General features: G+C 39.0%; 1 protein-coding gene across 1 annotated transcript in view; it reads left to right on the top strand.

The window, feature by feature from the left end:
• Positions 1–20009, top strand: part of Pola1 (DNA polymerase alpha 1, catalytic subunit) — a 357662-nt gene that overhangs the window by 146873 nt on the left and 190780 nt on the right. The window contains exon 32 of the mRNA XM_045140429.1: positions 4129–4303. Within this exon, the coding sequence (XP_044996364.1) occupies positions 4129–4303 (175 nt within the window). The remainder of the gene's footprint in view (positions 1–4128; positions 4304–20009) is intronic.

The raw sequence follows: 20009 nt of genomic DNA, 5'->3' as shown, positions 1-20009 counted from the left end.
TTGATAATTTTCTGTACTGACATTGAAAATAAACACTAATCTTAGAGATTTTCTGTAATTGTTCCCTTAAAATAATCTTCATCAGTCTTTGCCCTCTGTATTTCATTGTTTCTATGTCCTCATATCAACCAGCCTCATATAGAAAATATTTTTTGATTATATCCAACATCCCATGTGGTGGCTTGTGCCTGTAATCCCAGCACCCAGGAGGCAGAAACAATAGGTCCTTTCAGTTTGAGATCAGTCTGACGTATAGAGTATCTCAAAAAAAAAAATAAAAATAAAATTTAAAAAAACAGTCTAGGCATGGTGGCTCACACTTGCAGTCTAAGCACACAGGAGGCTAAGGCAGGCAGATTGCTGGAAGTTGTTGGCCAACCTGGGTTATAGAATGAAACTCCTGGCTCAGCTCAATAAAGCATGTTGGCACTTGTCTGGAAGGTGGATCAGATATTTAATGTTATCTTTAGCTACATAGGAAGTTTGAGGCCAGCCTGGGCTACATGGGATCCTCTCTATCTCTCTCTCGCAAAAAAAAAAAAAAAATTCAACTGCTCTATTAAAAAAGTATAGTCCTCTTTACAAGAATTTCTAATGCTACGTTGGAAAGTACCTTGTCTGTTATTTATCTGTTTTGCAGTGCCAGAGATGGAACACAGGGCCATGTTCATGTTAGGATAGCACTCTGTACTACCCTCCACTTCTCAAATGCCTTTAAAAATTATTTTGCCCTTAAGAATTTGATTTATATTTGCTGTAAACTTGTTGGGTATGGTGGCATCTCAGCACCTGAAAGGTGGAGGCAAGAGAATCAGGAGGTCCAGGTCATATGAAATCCTATCTTAAGAAGCTAGAGAAGTTGGAGAGATGGCTACGTGGTTAAATGTGCTTCCTGTGCAGGCATGAAGGCCTGGTGGGGAAGACTTAAACCTCCTAAGTTCAAATCCCCAGAACCTATACAAAAAGCTGGGTATGGTCAGGCTTCTCTGTAACACCAATCCTGCAAAGGGGAGCAGAGATTAGGGAATTGCTTGGGATTGTGAAAAGCAGAAGTTGTGTTTTCGGTATGAAACTCTGGCTCAAAAAAAATAGGCAGGAGCTGGAGAGATGGCTTGGTTCCGAAGTCTAAGGAGCCAGGTTTCATTCCCTGTTACCCATGTAAACCAGATGAACAAGGTGGCACATGCATCTGGAGTGCATTTGCAGTGGCTACAGGCCCTGCCATGCCCATTCTCTATCTGCCCCTTCCCCATCTCTCAAATAAATAAATATATAAAATATTTTATAAAAAGAACAGGTAGGGGCTGAGGAGATGGCTTAGTGGTTAAGTGCTTGCCTGTGAAGCCCAAGGACCCCGGCTCAAGGCTCGATTCCCAGGACCCACGTTAGCCAGATGCACAAGGGGGCACACACATCTGAAGTTTGTTTGCAGTAGCTAGAGGCCCTGACGCACCTATTCTCTCTTTCTCTCTCTCTGTCTGTTGGTCTAAAATAAATAAATAAAATAAACAAAAAGTATTTTTTTAAGAAACAGGTAGAAGAGCTATGGAGTAGGATATCCAATGATCTACTCCGACCACCAGAGACAAGCTCTTGGGACACTACAAGGGTACATACATGTACACCCACCCCCTGACAGAACCTAAAATACACAAAAACAAAAGCTAGAAAGAGGAAGTTAGAGGCAAATAAAGAACTAAAGTCAACAAAAAGCTACCATTTTATAAGTAGATCAGATTTCCTGGGCTAAAAGGCAGTTTGCGTATAGTGTAGCATTAAAGATACTGACCAAGGATTGTTTTCAAACTATTTTGCCATGGATGGCTGCTTTATTTTTACCGAAAAATGCAAGCTTCTTACAAGGCCAATTAGTGGGCTGGTTTAGGCACTTGTTTGCAAAACTCTCACTTCTAAGCTTTGATTCCCCAATACCCACATAAAGTCAGGTGTACAAAGTTGGGCATGTGTCTGGAGTTCATTTATGGCAAGAGGCCCTGGCATGCCCATTGTCATTCTCTCTCTCCTACATAAATAAATAAATGAATAAATATTTTAAAAGGCAATTATTAAGCTTGATTAATCCTGCCTAACTCTTTTTTCAATGTTGTGAAGCATGAAAAAAATAATAAACATTTCTTGTATATTTTTGGAGGCAGTCTCTCACTCTAGCCCAAACTGACCTGAAACTCATTCTGTAGCCCAGGCTGACTTTGAACTCATGGTGATCCTCCTACTGAGCCTCTGGAGTGCTGGGATTATAGGTATGAGTCACAATGTCTGGCTATATAAACATTTTCATTCTGAGGTCTTATTTCTAAGAATTTCATCATATCTTTGTTCAGGTAGAACATAGTTTGTTTCCTTCAAAAGCATAGCCTGAAGAGAGAGGCCCTGCCTCTGGTCTCGGATAAAGACAGCAGTATGGAAGATTGCCTCTGCTTTGGGCTGGATGTTAAGCTGAGAAGGGACTGATTGTAGCAGGAATGGAAGAATAGGATTCACATTATAATCAGTTCTGCAGAGCAGCTGAGCACTGTGAATAGTTATAATTTACTAGTCTGAATATTAAAATCTGTTGTTTCAGATGAGAGGAAGAGTAGAATGAGTCATTGGATGTTGGTCCAGTAGAATGATGACTTTTTGATTCAAAGATGACAATGACATCACCACCGAGCTGTTTGTGGGTGAATTTTATAGAATTTATAACTTTATAGAGTAAAAGAGGCTGTAACCCACCACCTTCATTTGCTTGAGGAGGAGCCAGGTTAATAGTGCAGAATAATGTCTCTTTCAGTGGCTAGATATTTAGCTTTTAGACACTGCCACTCATCAAGTATATTAAATACTTTTCTTTTTTTAAAAGAATTATTTATTAGAAGAGAGTCAGAGAGAATAGGCATGCCATGGTTGCTAGCTACCACAAGCAGACTCCAGATACATGCATGCCACTTTGTGCATCTGGCTCTATGTGAGGACCAGGGAATCAAACTTGGGTCTTTAGGTTTTGCGGGTAAGTGCCTTAACCACTAAGCAATTTCTCCAGTCCCTAGGCACTTTTCTTACTGCTGTGATAAATCATCTGAAAGAAGCAACTTAAACATGGAAGGATTTATTTTGGCACACGATTGGAGAGGGTGTAAATCCATCGTGGTGGTGAAAACATGGTAGTGGGACTAACTTGCTTCTAACTCAGGTGTGTCATCAGGAGCATGGAGCTACTTGCTCAAATCTCAGCAGAGCTGGAAGCAGGGAAAGGGGAATGCCCAGTGCTCAACTAACTTCCTACTTGTCTTCTTTTTATATTCAGTCCTTGTGCCCAGCTCAGGGGATGCTTTCTCCCTTAGGTAATCCTCTGTGGAAACAACCTTACAGACACACTCCAAGGTGTGCTTCACTAATACATGAGGTGTTTCTTAATTCAGTCAAGTTGTCAATCAAAATTAACTATCATACCAGGAATCTATATTAATGCTATTCTTACCTTTTTTTTAATCTTGCTTATAGCTTTCTACTGTGGGGGTTTTAACTCCCTTGTCTTTTTACATGATTGTATGGCTGGAATTGTTGCTTTAAGCGATCACATTATCAGAATAAAAGGAGTATACCTATATTCTTTTATTATTTCTTCTTTACAAGCCTTTCAGACTAGATTGTCACCAAATCTTTCCAGTGTGGTTTATGATAATGGCAGTTGAAATTACATAATCCAGTTAGTGCCATCTTGTTGGTTTTCTATTCTGACCAAAGAGAGAAGACAACATACAGGATTTACATTCTCATGCAGTAGACAAGATTGAGACCAAGAAGGTTTTTTGTTTGTGTGCTTTTTTTTTTTTTTGGCAGGGTCTTGCTCTAGCCCAGGATGACCTGGAATTCACTATGTAGTCTCAGGCTAGCTTTGAACTCACAGTGATCCTCCTACCTCTGCCTTCCCAGTGCTGCAATTAAAGGTCTGCACAACCATGCCTAGCTAAAGCAGGTTTTGATCTTACTACTCTAAGATGTATAAGAAATATTCAGTGGCAGGTCAAGAAATCTTCTTGGAATTGTATAGATAATATTTAAACTCTTGTCCCTTTAATCAAGAAAGTATATGATTGATTTCACCTTTCCCATGTCTTCTTTTAGGATGGGTCAAACCTCACTGCAACTCAGAGGGCCTATGCACCTGAGCTGCTCCAGAAACAGGAGAATTTAACAATAGACACTCAGTACTACCTGGCCCATCAGATCCACCCAGTCGTAGCTCGTATCTGTGAGCCAATAGATGGGATTGATGCTGTACTGATTGCATCATGGTTAGGTAAGTATGCCAAACTCATATAGACCATCACAACATAGTAGTGGTACACATAATTTTGCAACTTAGAATCCGTGTTTGTAGATACAGGATCATATCTGGTACTTCTTTTGTGTATACTTAGGCATTAATTTTTGTAGCTGTTTGGTTTCTATCTCCCTTTATAGACTTTGAGCTCTGCATGCTTGCTACCTCTGTAAGTTCATGCCTGCTCACTAAATGCTGAGAAAAGAGATGACAAGAGGGCATTTTAGGCCTGAGGTCAGCCCTGTTTTGTTATTTATCTTATCAGCGACCTTTGATATTAATAATATTGATGGTACCTTGATTGTTGACTTTTCTCTCTAAAGGTATTTTCATAGAAGTGAGAAAACACCACATCTTAACATGAAATTTAAATTGTTACTCTGAATATATCTAAAACTGAACTCACTGGTATTCTCTAGGAATTGGCTGATTCCTCATCTAGCATCATTCCAGAGCTGTGAGCCAACCCTGAGATTTTAGTAGGGCTTTGACTCTGCTCTTCCACCCTTTCATATTTGCGTAGAAATATGTTTCTTAAACAGCCTTCATCACATTTCTAGACAACCAGTACATAGTTTTACTGTTCTTCTTGACTTTGATGTCCATTCTGTCATAATAAACACTATATGCTTTTTAGACTACTGTCTAATAATGTCCTTAGATGGTACCTCAATTTCCATAAGGCAAGTTCACTGACATAGACAGACAATTGTAGACTAATTTTCTAACTCCAACATGTATTTCTAGCCTTATTCCTTACTCTGTGTATTACTTCATGTCCCCTAAATAATGCATTGCTGATTCTATGTCTACTTCATGGAAAGACCACCCCCTTTCATTAAGATGTCTGATTTAACTGTCACATGGCTTTGTCATCATAGGGACCTGGATTTGAATGCTGGGTTTAGTATTCATAAGCCTCTGAACTCTGAATCTACACACTGGATTCATGAGTGATAAAATAGAGGCCCTGAGGGAGAAATGAAATGAATGTGAAATGCCCAGTACAGTACTGGTATAGGGAGGGTGCTCAACAGATAGTGGTATAGCCACCTGCCACCTTCCTTTCATCCTCATTGTAAGTATGTCCATACTCCTCTAATTGACAGAACTTTCATTTTTGTGGAATGAGATTGAATTTTCCATAGCTCATTTATCATGTCACATATATTCCATCCTGCCCCCATTGAGTGTATTTCTGAGCTCAGCCCTGTCACCCCCATCCTCACTATCCCATCAGTGTCTGCCTCTGGAAGTGGAAACTCATTTTTGACATTTGCCTAAGCAAAACATAATTAGGAAGATAAAATTCTGCTACCAAAATACTCATATAATGTATTCTTCAGGTTGAGTTGTATTTGATGATGTTTATAAATCCTCAGCTGGGAGGAGGGGACTATAAATGCATGAAATATTTTTGCCTCATTTTCTCTGTCATATACATTGAGTGCTCACTAGTTGCCATAAGAACCTTCTGTATCTTATCTCCTTTAATCTTTGCAGCAACCTCATAAGGGTATATTGTATTAATTCTATTTTATAGAGAAGGAAGGTTAAAGTGGATTAATAGATAGTTAACATGGTTTGATCATATAACTAGTAAGTATTGGGAAGTAGTTGGGTTTTAACCAAGCTACATGCAATTATAAAGGTTTTACTTTTAACCATTATGCCAAACTATTGCTGCTTCTCAATGAATTTTATATCTTTGAGAGGCTGTGAAAGACATTCTCATCCAGGAGTGGGATAGTGTTATTATGCATGCACAAGGATCTTCATCCTCATGACCCCTTGAACTACCTTGTGCATTTCCAGATTTTCCATTTGTTCTATCATCAATAACATGCTGAAGCAAACTGTTGTCTTTTCTTCTTTGGTTTTGAATCTTCTGGTGGCCAGGCACTGAGGGGGTTACATGTAAAAGCCTCATCTTCTGAATGAATGACATTTAAGAGAAGGAAGTGCAAAGCCCTGGGTTTGAACAAGAGTTGCACAGTAAAGGGTAATGGAGCCTTCCTGGCTAAATAGATCTGAGACTTACTCAGATAATGTATGGTTGCACTGGTCATAGTGAGAAAGTACGAGGCTTGTTTTATTGGTTTTAGAGGCAATAGTAAAGATCATTTGTGCTTACAAATTTAACAGGGAACAGAATGTTTTCTTCTTTGAAGTAGGTGTTCACTGTAGCCCAGGCTGGCCTGAAATTCATTATGTAGTCTGAGGCTGGCCTCAAACTCACAGCAGTCCTCTTACCTCTTAGAGCTTTGGCCATGCCAACACACACTAAACTGCAAAATTACACCCTAAGCCTCTGAAATGAGCACGTTTCTTTTTGAAATTTAAAGATGCTGTATCATGACTATGGCTGCCTTCTAGTGGATCCAGTTTTAGCAAGTGATTTGCAAAGCTACTACTAGACTAATGGGTCTCATCCTTAGAGGTTTCCAGTTATGCCTCATTTTTGGCCAATCTCAATCTATAGAGGGAGTCCTCCAGACTTAAACATTGTTGTATCATGTGTCCATCATTCTTATTCACTAATCAGAAAGCTTTCTAGTAATAGCCATGGCTGTGCACACATTAGTGTGGGCATCCCCTTCGTGGTACCATGTATTCAATTTAAGCCAGTGGAAAGACTGTGTCAAACCATGGAGTCACTGCTGCTCCTCCTTCATTTTAAGCTGCCCTTTCTCATCTTGTCAATTTCTTGAAAGCCAGTTGCAGGCTGGAGAGATGGCTTAGTGGTTAAGTGCTTGCTTGTGAGGCCTAAGGACCCTGGTTCTATGCTCCATTCCCCAGGACCCACGTTATCCAGATGCACAAGGGGATGTACACGTCTGAAGTTCGTTTGCAGTGGCTGGAGACCCTGGCATGCCCATTCTCTCTCTCTCTCTCTGCCTCTTTCTCTGTCTGTCGCTCTCAAATAAATAAATAAAAAATTTTAAAAAGCCAATTGCTTTTCTTTTATTTGTTTATTTATTTATTTATTTTGGTTTTACGAAATAGAGTCACACTCTAGCTCAGGCTGACCTTGAATTCACTATGTAGTCTCAGGCTGGCCTCGAACTCTTGGTGATCCTCTTACCTCTGCCTCCTAAGTGCTGGAATTAAAGGCATGCACCACCACTCCCGGCTTTCTCTCTCTCTCTCTCTCTGTCTCTCTCTCTCTCTCTCTGTGTGTGTGTGTGTGTGTGTGTGTGTGTGTGTATACCACAGCATGTGTGGAGGTCAGAGGGCAACTTCAAGGTATGTTTCCTCTGCCTTCTTTGAGACAGGCTCTCTGGCTGCTGAAAACGAATTGCCAGTCTACCAGTGAATGTCAGACTAGCTGGCCTGTGAACTTCATATTCTCTAGGCTCTGGCCTCCCATTTCTGTATGTGTGTTGGGTTCACAGATGCATGCACCACTTTGTACACAGTTTTATGTGTGTGCTAGGGAATCGCAGGGCCCCCAGGCAGGCATTTAATGTTAACACTGAGTCATCTCCCTAGCCCATCTTTTCTCATTTCTGCCACTTGATGTCTTGATAGTGTTCTCTCACCCGCCCCCTCACCCCCCAGGTAGGGTCTTGCTCTATCCCAGGCTGACGTGGAATTTACAATGTAGTCTCAGGTGGCCTCAAACTCACTGTGATCCTCCTACCTCTGCCTCCCAAGTGCTTACATTAAAAGTGTGCACCACCACACCTGGCCTGATGGTGGTTTTTATACCAAGGATGTGTGAAGTTGTCATTACTGTATAGCCCCCTTCTCCTCTTTTCCCATCTTCCTTACTACCAACCCCCAAATATATACATAGCTATCTATACTAGTTACAAATATTTGAAGTTTTTTTTTTTAATTTTTAATTTGAGAGTGACAGACACAGAGAGAAAGACAGATAGAGGGAGAGAGAGAATGGGCGCGCCAGGGCTTCCAGCCTCTGCAAGCAAACTCCAGATGCGTGCGCCCCCTTGTGCATCTGGCTAACGTGGGACCTGGGGAACTGAGCCTCGAACCGGGGTCCTTAGGCTTCACAGGCAAGCGCTTAACCGCTAAGCCATCTCTCCAGCCCATGTTTGAAGTTTTATTGCTCCATCTTCCCTTATAAGGGGTTCACCATTAATGAAGTATGAGCCATGAAAATCTTTGGGAAGCATTGGAGTTCACGAGGCAGATAAGATCTTTGCAGGCATTTGCTTCTACTTTCTTTAGGAGCTGCTTTTTTATCTACGTTTTTCCATTTCATGTGAAAAATTAGGGTGGTTGTTCACTTGGGGCTTTACGGCCCCTGTTACCAGTTCTCTTGTAGCTTACAGTTTTAGCAAGGGAGGAGGCAGGAGATGGGAAAGTGGTGGCAAAGTAAGGGGAGTGTTAGCAGGAATGTGGTTTCTAAAAGGTATAAGCTGTAGGCTTAAAATTACTGTAATTTATTTTTAAAATTCTAAATCTGTTTTTTATTTAAAAACTGCAGTTAGTGAACTGACACTGTTAAATAAGTTGAAGTGTACAAATGTATACATAAAATACAAGCCCTCCAAGTGCCTAATCACAGACATAATAGAATTCTTTTGCCTTTAATGTAGTTTTTATCTTTGATTAATGAAATGTATTACAGTGTTGAAACTTTAGTGAGTTTGATACATTGTCCTTTTAGTTAGTACAAAGAAATCAAGAAAATTATTAAGTTCGTGATTTTTTATTTTTAAGGCTCTTTTGTCGAAAGCAAGTATATTTTTCAACTACCTTTTTCTTTTTCTATTGCCTTTATACTGCTTTCCTTGAAATGAAAGGCAAGCATCAAGTGTCGGTTTTATCCTGTGGCTTCACCTTGGAAATTCTCTATTTCTCCCCATCAAGATACCTCCTGAAGTCTGTCTGGTGGCATGATGCATGGCCAGGTGTTCTGTATAGGAAGTACATTTTAGTGAAAAGGAGAGAGGATAGTCTATTAAATGAGTGAATGGATAAGTCTGTTGAATTGAAAAAGAATAATTTGTTCTTTCTAATAACTAATGGTCCTCATTATCCCCCTATAAAATGTGTATCATTTTTTCTGAAACCCATGTGAGATCATTGCTATTGGACTTAAATATAGCTAAATTTTACTCTTTTCCATCTGTGAATAGGAAAAAGTATAGTATTACTCTTCTTATACAATAGCCCTATGGGATACATGGCCACTAAAACTTGGAACTCTTAGCTTTTGTTCTCTAGGCCATAGCTTTCTCTCTGTCTCTCTTATTCTAATGAAAGCTCTCTATATTCTATGGATGAAATATTCACAGTATGCTCAAACATCCAAGTAGTCTTTTGTGCCTAGAAAACCTGGCCTGTGATGAGACAAGTGTAAAGTTCATTCTGTAATTTATATTTCATGCATAGCAATACTTAACAGTTATATAATACCTTTCTTCCAATGATCAGTGAGTTGTACAATAACTGTAAAGTATATTTCTTTATAGTCAGTGGTAGAATTTTAGGAATTTGGTTTTTTGGGCAATATTCTCATTGATTCGCAGAGGTTATTGATGTTTGAAGAATATGAGAATTTGAATTTAATTGCTGAAAATACTGCTTAAGGTGGCAGAACATACTTTAACCCAATGTGTTCTTGTGTTAAATTGAATAGTAAAGGTTCCTTTAAAAAGGAAAACGCTTAGCATGGTGGTGCACATTTGGGAGGCAAAGTCAGGAGGCTTGATAGGTTCTCTGAGACCAGGCTTGGCTCCATAGCAAGATGTCACAAAAAAGATGAAATGGAATTAAATAGGCCCATACCATTCATGTTTATAGATGCTCTGGCAGCTTTTGTGACTTGGCAGGATCCAGGAATCTAAGAAATAAGAATATAACAGCATGCCAAGCAGTGCTTTGACACACCTTGGGAAATATAAAAATATGGTGGAGAAGAGTGAGTACAGTACCATATGCTTGGGAAAAAAAAGGATGATACCACCCGCAGATGCCATAGGCATTGCTTTGTCAATAAAAGAATTTTGCTTATATTCATGATAAAGCTCATATAAGAGTGCTTTCCTATAGTTGTATTAGTAACTTTTCTGGTTGCTGCAACAAATATTTGCAAAATCACCTTAAGGAGGAAGGCTTTATTTTGGGTTACAGTTCAAAGAGATACAGTCCATCATCACAGAGAAGACAGGCTACCACAGGCATGGGCATGTCAGCTGATCATATCACATCCACAATCAGGAAACAGAGAACAATGTTCTGGTGCTCAGCTAATTTTCTCCTTTGTATTCAGCCCAGTTCATCCCTTGGAGTGGTACCACCCACATTTATGGTAGGTCTTCTCATGTCAGTTAGCCTAGTCTATGAACTCCTTCACATACATGCCCAGAGATCTTTTTCCATGGTGTTTCTAAATCCTATCAAATTGACCACTCAAATTAACTATTACAATGGGCATTGTTTTCAAATCTTAATTTGGGGGCTCAGTGCATGGCAGGCATGAAGACCTGAACACAAGTCCCCAGTTCCTGTGTAAAATGCAGGTATGAGGATACATACCTCTAGATATAATACTGAGGTGGTGCATTGATTCAGGTGTTCCACATAAACTTATGTGTTCTGAATGCTAGGTCCCCAGATGGTGACAATTTAGGATTTGGAGTATCCTGGAGCTGATGCATTGTTGGGTGTGGGCTTGTGGGAATTATAGGTAGCTCCCCCTTGCCAGTGTTTGGCACTCTCTTCTGCTGCTGTTGTCCACCTAATGTTGGCCAGGAGGTGATGTCCACCCTCTGCTCATGCCATTGTTTCCCTCTGCCATCATAGAGCTTTGCCTCTTGTCTGTAAGCCAAAATAAACCCTTTCCTTCCACAAGCTGCTCTTGGTTAGGTGTTTTCTGCCAGCAATGCTAACCTGACTGTAACAGCTGAGTATGCTCAGCTAGAGAATCTCTAGGGCTCAATGGTTCACCGGTCTTGCTGACTTGGCGATCTCTAGGTTCAATGAGAAACCCTGTCTCAAAGAATAAGGTGACGATTGACTGAGAAAGACACCCAATGTCAACGTCTGCCATACACCGTGCACGTGTGTGTGTGTGTGTCTGTGTGTCTGTGTGTCTGTGTGTACGTGCGTGCTCGCTCACTCTCTGTCAAAAATTTCTATGACAGTAAAATTTAGAACTAATATCATACCAAGTTCACAGTAGGGTGTCATGGGAAGTCTTTTCAGGTGTTGAGGGCCTCCTCCTGAAGGCTGGAGCTTTGTCTCGAGTAGTCCTGTCCCCAGTCTATTCTACCTTTGTATTCATTGAACGAATGAATAGCAAAAGCCTGTTGTGTCCAGCATCTAGTAGTCTCTGTGAAAGATATAAAGTTGGACTACCTGTGGATTCTTTAGTTGAGTTATAGCCTAGCTGGTTAGTTGAATCACTGTTGCAGGGATGTCTAGTAGACAACATGATATACCCTTCTACCCCCCCCCCCAAAAAAAAAAATAAAAAGGGTTATCAGAATTCAACAGAAGCAGGACTACTCCTAGCTCAGGCCTGTAGGAGTTTATGAAAGTAGAGATATCTAGGGTATTATGAGAATGGGCTATGGAATGGTCGGTGTGGAGTTAAGCCAGGATCTCCACAGGGTATCCCAGGATATCTCAGCTATTTTCTCAACCAATTCTTAAAGCACCTTAGGAAATTCATGGGGAACAGCTTCAAGGTTATCAATTGCTCAACTTGCACCTCTTACAAGATATCTCCTCCTAGTTGCCACGACAGTGATACCAGTACTAATACTAGTCACTTAATGTAAGAAGTGAGGCCTCTGAATATTTTTTTAAATTTGTTTGAGAGAGAGAAAAAAAAAATGAATGGGTGTGCCAGGACCTTCAACCACTGCAAACTCCAGAGGCATGTGCCACCTTGTGCATCTGGATTACATGGGTCCTGGGGAATCAAACCTGGGTCCTTTGGCTTTGCAGGCAAGCACCTTAATCACTAAGTCATCTTGCCAGCCCCCTCTAAGTATTTTGAACCAAACCAGATCATTTTAGAACAATCACTTGAGTACAAATTTGTAATTCTAGATTTGTAACAGTGGCCTCCTGCCACTGTAAATGATTTCCAGAAGTATGTGCCACTTGGTGCATCTGACTTTATGTCTGTCCTGGAAAATAGAACTGAGACTGTCAGGCTTTCATGCTTTGCAAGCAAGCACCGTCAAACACTGAGCCATCACTCCAACCCCAACTTCTTTTATTTAAAAATATTTATTATTTATTTAAGAGATTGATGAAAATATGAATGGCACATCAGGGCTTCTTGCTGCTGCAAGCAAACTCTAGGCACATGCACAACTTTGCCTGTCTGGCTTTTTGTGGGTGCTAGGAAATTGACCTTGGGATAGCAGGCTTTGCAAGCAAGTGCCTTTAACTACTGAGCCATCTCCCCAGCCATATAAATTAGATCTATTTTTAAAAGATCATTTTAATTAAATGTACCTAAAAGTGCACACAAAATATTCAAGGCTAGAGAGATGGCTTATTGGTTATGGCACTTGCCTGCAAAGCCAAAGGACTTGGGTTTGATTCCCATTACCCATGTAAAGCCACATACACAAAGAGGTGCATGCATTTGGAGTTTGTATGCAGTGGTTGGAGGCCATGGTGTGCCCATTCTGTCCTTTCCTCCTTCCCTCCCTCCCTCTCTCCTCTCTGCTTACACATATATAAATAAAAAAAATATTATTTTAGCTGGGCATAGTGGCACACGACTTTAATCCTATCACTTGGGAGCCAGAGATTGGATGATCACCATAAGTTTGAGGTCACCCCAAGACTACATAGTTAATTCCAGGTCAGCCTGGACCAGAGTGAGACCATACCTTGAAAATCCAAAAAAAAAAAAAAAAAGAAAGAAAAAAAAAAAGAAAGAAAAGAAAGAAAAAAGAAAATCTGTTGGGTTTGACTCAAAAAAAAAAAAAATTAAAAGAGTAATAAAGGTACTTTTAAAGTTTCTCCTGGCTTTAGGTACAGATTGATCATACCTAATCTGAAATGCTACAAAATCTGAAAATTTAGCTCTGTCAAGACATTGCTTTACCACTCTACTATTTAATTTCCTTTTTCCTTCTGGTTTTGTATGAACTTTGTTATGGAATGGTCACAGCTTATGCAAAATACAAACACAGCTGGGCGTGGTGGCGCACGCCTTTAATCCCAGCACTCGGGAGGCAGAGGTAGGAGGATTGCCATGAGTTCAAGGCCACCCTGAGATGACAGAGTTAATTCCAGGTCAGCCTGGACCAGAGTGAGACCCTACCTCGAAAAACAAAACAAAAAAAAAAAACAGACACACTAAAATATTATTAGATTTATATATGAAACAGAAGAATTTATGTTTAGAGTTTGGTCCTGTCCTTAAGGTGTCTCAATTACATACATGCTAAAGTTATTTTTTAATTCTGTTACCTGAAACTCTTCTGGTCCCAGGTATTTTAGCTAAGAGATACTGAACCTGTACATATTTCAATAATTTAAAATTCATATTCACCTCTATCATCAACCCACTGAAAACAATTGAGTTGATTGCCCATCAGAATTTTTTTATCAAGATTTTGGGAATTATCTCTTGCATGATAGCATAAATCTTGGGTGTTTATTTAAGCTGAAGGTTTACTATTGGTTCTTTTAAAACATTTATAAATTTTGTATTTCTTTATGGTGAAGCTTATTGTTATTGTGAAAGGAAATTTGAGTTTTCTGATGTTTGTATAGTCCATTGTTTACTATTAAATTGAACTTATAACATTTAAAGCTTACTAAGGAAGAAATTAAAATCTATGGTAATAGAAATAATTATATCATAAACCTTCAAGTCCTCATTAGCCATATTCTATAGCCATCAACTCCAGCCAATCCTACCCCTTCCTCTGTCTCATTTCCTTCAGTTACTGTTACATGAATCCTAACATTTCATCTGTAAATATTTCAGTTTGCATTTGTAGAAAACATGGTTTGCCCTTTCAATATAACTATATTATCATCACACCACAAAAGGGAAAACCCCAAATTCCTACACTTAATTACATATCTGATAAATATTCACATTTCCCTCATGAGTGTACATTTTATCCTGAAAAAAAGCTCCATATTTGAATTGGAATCCAGTCAGGGTTCTTAAGATAGTTAATCTTCTTTAAAAAAAATAAAATAAAATAAAAACACTGTTTTTGTCCTCCCAGTTTATGTGTTAAGGAAAAGAAACTCAGTCTGGAGTTTTCTGTTTGTATCCAAGTTGTATCCTTAAACATGTTTGTCTGTCCGCTGTATTTCCTATAAATGGTTGGTTGATCTAAAGATTTGACCATATTTTCATTCAGTTTATTTCATATCTTGTTAATACTACTTCATAGATGATATTTTATATATTCTTAAGGGAAAGTTATGTCTATTCAGGATTGTGAAGCACACTAATAGGTACACCATAAAAATACTTAGTACTGGAGTTGGGGATTTAACTCAGTGGATGAGTGCTTGCCCAGAAAGAGCAAGGCCCTGGGTTTGTTCCTCAGCACCAAAAAAAAAAAAAAAAAAAAAAAAACCCGTAAATTTTCTTATAGTATAACATGTATACAGAAATTAGTTTGAACCTAAACTGAACCATTTCTTTTTTGTTGTTGTTCTTATTTATTTATTTATTTATTTATTTATTTGAGAGTGACACAGAGAGGGGGGGGAGAGAGAGAGAGAGAGAGAGAGAGAGAGAGAGAGAGAGAGAGAGAGAGAGAGAATGGGTGTGCCAGGGCCTCCAGCCACTGCAAACGAACTCCAGATGTGTGCGCCTCCTTGTGCATCTGACTAATGTGGGTCCTGGGGGATCGAGCCTCGAAATGGGGTTCTTAGGCTTCACAGGCAAGCGCTTAACCGCTAAGCCACCTCTCCAGCCCTGAACCGTTTCTTAAAATTTCACATCAACACATGGCAGTATATTCACCACTGAGCTCATGAAACAGTATGTTACTTCATCCTAGGAAGCACCCTCATTCATGTCTTCTAGAAACTGTTTTGCCACCAGAAAATTGCTGTCATGACTTCTAATACCACACTCGAGTTTTTCTTATTTTGGGATGTTGCACAGATTATATCTTTGTTGTTTGTGCCTGCCTACCTTTATTTAACAGTGTTTTTGAGGTTCGTGTATGTGGTAGCACTGCTTTCAACTTTCACATGCTGTTTCATTGTGTGATACCGTCACACTATTTGAGTACCTACTGAAGATGTGCTTATGGGTTTCTTCTATATTTAGCTTAAATGAATAGCACTGCTTTGAGTGTTCTTTAATGTTTTCTGTGCTGGTGTGTCCAGCCTTTTGACATGTGATATATGTCATTTCTCTCTTTCTACAGAGTTCATGTTCATGTTCGAGGCATGAAAAAAATGACAAAAAATGCATAATATTTTAAGTCAATTTATAATTTTTGTTGGGCCACATTTATAGTTGTCACTTAAAATTTCTCATTTATTTATGTTGGGTATGTATTTAGGTGTAAAACTGCTAGACCATAGGGGACATGTATGTTCACATTCAGTGGATACTGTTGGTTTCTGAAATGAATTTACTAAACTATACCTTCTCCAAGCAGTGAATGAATGATGGGCATTTTTAGCAACCTTTGGTATTTTCTATCTTCTTCATTTTATGTAGTTGTATACATAACATTTTGTTTTTTTAACAAAAATGTGCTTACTTTATTTACTTGAGAGTGACAGACAGAGAGAGAAAGAGGCAGATAGAGGGAAAGAGAGAATGGGCACTGCAGGACCTCCAGCCACTGCAAATGAACTCCAGATACGTGTGCCCCCTTGTGCATCTGGCTACCGTGGGTCCTGGGGAGTTGAGCCTTGAAATAGGGTCCTCAGGCTTCATAGGCAAGCGCTTAACCACTAAGCCATCTCTCCAGCCCACATTTTGGTTTTAATTTGCATTCCTTTGGTGACTAAAGAAGTTGAGCACCTTTTTACACACTTCTTGGATTGGTATTTACCTTGATTATTTGCAGGCATTCCTGAAATATGCTAATTAATCTAATTCATTACATGTTCTAAATTCCTATTTGGACCATCTAGTTTTTAAAAAAAAAAAAACAAACAAACCCTATTTTATAATGAAATACTAAAATCTTAATGTCATACAGTTTATCAGAATACAGACACAAAATGTTTTTATCAACTCAGAATATCCCCCCTTGTGCCCCCTTCCAGTCAATAGTCTTTCACAAAAGTAATCACACATCTGATTTCTATCACAATAATTTTTTCCTATTCTATAATTTCATATAAGTGGTTTCCTATAGTATATGCTTGTTAAAAATATTTATTTGAGAGAAGCATATGTATATGTATATATGTTGGTAGAGAGAGGGAGAGTGAGAGAGAGACAATGGGCATGCCAGGGCCTTTGGCCACTGCAAATGAACTCCAGATTCATGCACCATCTTGTGCATCTGGCTTACATGGGTACTGCAGAATTGAACCTTGGTTCTTAGGCTTCGCAGGTAATTGACTTAGCTGCTAAGCCATCTCTCCAGCTCAGTATATATGCTTTCTTATGTTCAACTTATTTTACGCCATATAATAGTTTTTTTTAAATATTTTTTGTGGATTTTTATTTATTTATTTGAGAGTGACAGGCATAGAGAGAAAGAGGCAGATAGAGAGAGAGAGAGAATGGGCATACCAGGGCCTTCAGCCCCTGCAAACGAACTCCAGATGCGTGCAACCACTTGTGCATCTGGCTAACATGGGTCCTGGGGAATGGAGCCTCGAACTGGGGTCCTTAGGCTTCACAGGCAAGCACTCAACTGCTAAACCATCTCTCAAGCCCCACATAATAGTTTTGAGATCTGTTTATTGTGTTCTTTGTATCAATAGTATTCATGATTTTTCATTGCTAAATAATATTACTGGTAGATCATCCATTCTGCTACTAATAGACACCTAGTCTTCATTTTTTGCTATTATGTATAAAATTATTGCTAGCATTCTTATATAAATATATTTTTGTAAAGCTATTGTTGACCCTTTACATTTTCACTATTTTTTTAATCATGCATAGTAAATTTCCACTTTATATGTTGTCTTTAGCCTACAATAGGAGATTTTTTACTTCTGAAAATAATTTTAGCCAGGCATAGTCATGCACATCTTTTTTTTAAATATTTTATTTATTTATTTGAGAGCGACAGAGACAGAGAGAAAGACAGATAGAGGGGGAGAGAGAGAGAATGGGCGCGCCAGGGCTTCCAGCCTCTGCAAACGACCTCCAGATGCATGCACCCCCTTGTGCATCTGGCTAACGTGGGACCTGGGGAACCGAGCCTCGAACCGGGGTCCTTAGGCTTCACAGGCGAGCGCTTAACTGCTAAGCCATCTCTCCAGCCCTCATGCACATCTTTAATTCCAGCCCTCGGGAGGCAGAGGTAGGAGGATTGCTGTGAGTTAAAGGCCATCGTCAGACTACTGCATGGTGAATTCCAAGTCAGCCTGGCCTGGCCTAGAGTGAGGCTTACCTCAAAACAACTACAACAAAATAATAATTTTAATGTAAAACTACAACAATAACATTCTAGTTATTGTTTCTTTCTTTTTAAAGTATCTTTTACCACCAACAGAGCTTCAAGATACAAATTTCTTCCTTTATTCATTTGGAATTTCATCTATATAACTTTTCCCATTTACATAAACATCTACAACTAACTGGCTTTACTGTAATTATTTCCAGTTGTATTAATAGAGAGTGTTTTTGGAAGGAGGGGCCTTTTTGATCAAATACATCATGATGCTTTGCAAATAAATATATGCCTTTTGTTATGAGCAGTTTAAACTTGGGAATAGGGTTGGTAAACATTCTAAGAATAGGAAGTTTATAATAGTTAGAAAATGCACTGGTAGAAAAAATAATTTGTGCCAAATGTTGCATTAAAGATGTATAACAAGACTGACAATCTGAAGAAGAGTACTGCTAAACTCATCCACTCCAATGCCTGTGATGTTACTTTCTATAAATATGTCTTTGAAACTTGAGAGCTTTGATCCTATTGCCAAAATAATGTGAGATCCTAGAAATTTTCTAATTATAAATGACAGTTTTAAAATTATATTTTCCTATCTCTTCTGTCCTTCCTGTCCCAGCACAAGTGACAAATCATATATCATACCATCTCTGCTTCTTATTGCGGGTGAAGCCATAGTTGCTCTTCTGCCAGATAACTGGTCTGTCTTCTCACTCCTTTCTTCCTCCCTCCCCTTTCTCTTTACTTGTATTGAGGCAGGATCTCACCCTCTTCCAGACTGATAGAGAACTCTCTTGAGCTCAGGCTGGCCTTGAACTCACAGTAGTCAGTCTCCTGAGTGCTGAGAATAAAGGTGTAAGCCACTATGCATCACAGGTTACTCTTTCCTTTACTCAGTCCTAAGTAATTCAAATCACCTGTTAAGAAGTATTCTAGTAGAAGTGGAAGTCTCATAAACTTTGATTCTTTTTTTTTTTAAGTTTTATTTATTTATTTATTTGAGAGCGACAGACACAGAGAGAAAGACAGATAGAGGGAGAGAGAGAGTGGGCGCGCCAGGGCTTCCAGCCTCTGCAAACGAACTCCAGACGGGTGCGCCCCCTTATGCATCTGGCTAACGTGGGACCTGGGGAACCGAGCCTCGAACCGGGGTCCTTAGGCTTCACAGGCAAGCGCTTAACCACTAAGCCATCTCTCCAGCCCAAACTTTGATTCTTTAAGCCAGCTGTTCAGAAGAAGTCAGTTATGTCTCTTACTCAGTTTTAATATGGTTACACATTGTGAGAAGTTTAATATTCATTACAATATGTATATGCAGGTATGGCAAGTGTGATGGTAAAGAGTTTGCTTAATGTAGTTTCTGACAAAAATATTGATTTGGAGTGACAATAATGATAAAGGAAGTTTTATGTAGCAGATCAATTTTGAAGTCTTAAAATTCAAAATCTCTGCCTCTAGGTGGCAGCACTAGATATATTTTTTTTTCTTGTTTCCTGCCAGTCTTAATGAGTTAAAGTATAAGTAGTAAAACTTTGAAGTCTACTGAAAGTTAGAAATAGGCTTTGAAATGTTACCAATTTCATGAGAATTTGGATAAGTTAATTTGTATATTAAGTGAGTTTGGGGCCCGTTTTAACCTAGATTTTCTACTTTTCTGAAAGGATTCCAGCAGTATATATATATATATATATTTTTTTTAATTAAAGATGGCATAGTATATCTGCTCTAAACAGTTTAACCTTCTTCAGTTTGACTGACATCTTTTCAAACAATTCACTTGTTTACTGACATGTTGTATTGAAGTAATCATTATATGCCTAATACTTCAACGTAATTGCAGCTTGTTTTCCCTTTATGTTTTAAAATTTAATAAGTGACCATAACCAATAGAGTATGGGATTGAAGCTTCTTTCCCTGAAAAGTTGAGTTTAAGGCTAAATCTGAAATAATTAGCTGGACCAGATGGCTTTGTTACTGACATGAGAAGATAAGCATCATTTGTGGAAGTCAATATTTAGAATAGACATTTCAAAAGTCCTGATATTTTTTTCTCACCATTAGCCAGTGTTGGGCAGTATTCTGTAAGTAGTAGGATGGGCCCTGTATACTTTTGGTTTACTCAGCAGGCAGGCAGGCTGCTCTGGGCCAGTGTGTATCTCCATGCA

The sequence above is a fragment of the Jaculus jaculus genome, chromosome X (genome assembly GCF_020740685.1).
Source record: "Jaculus jaculus isolate mJacJac1 chromosome X, mJacJac1.mat.Y.cur, whole genome shotgun sequence".
NCBI lineage: Eukaryota > Metazoa > Chordata > Mammalia > Rodentia > Dipodidae > Jaculus > Jaculus jaculus.
The sequence above is the reverse complement of the archived record's forward strand: the minus strand, read 5'-3'. Positions and strand labels throughout refer to the sequence as shown.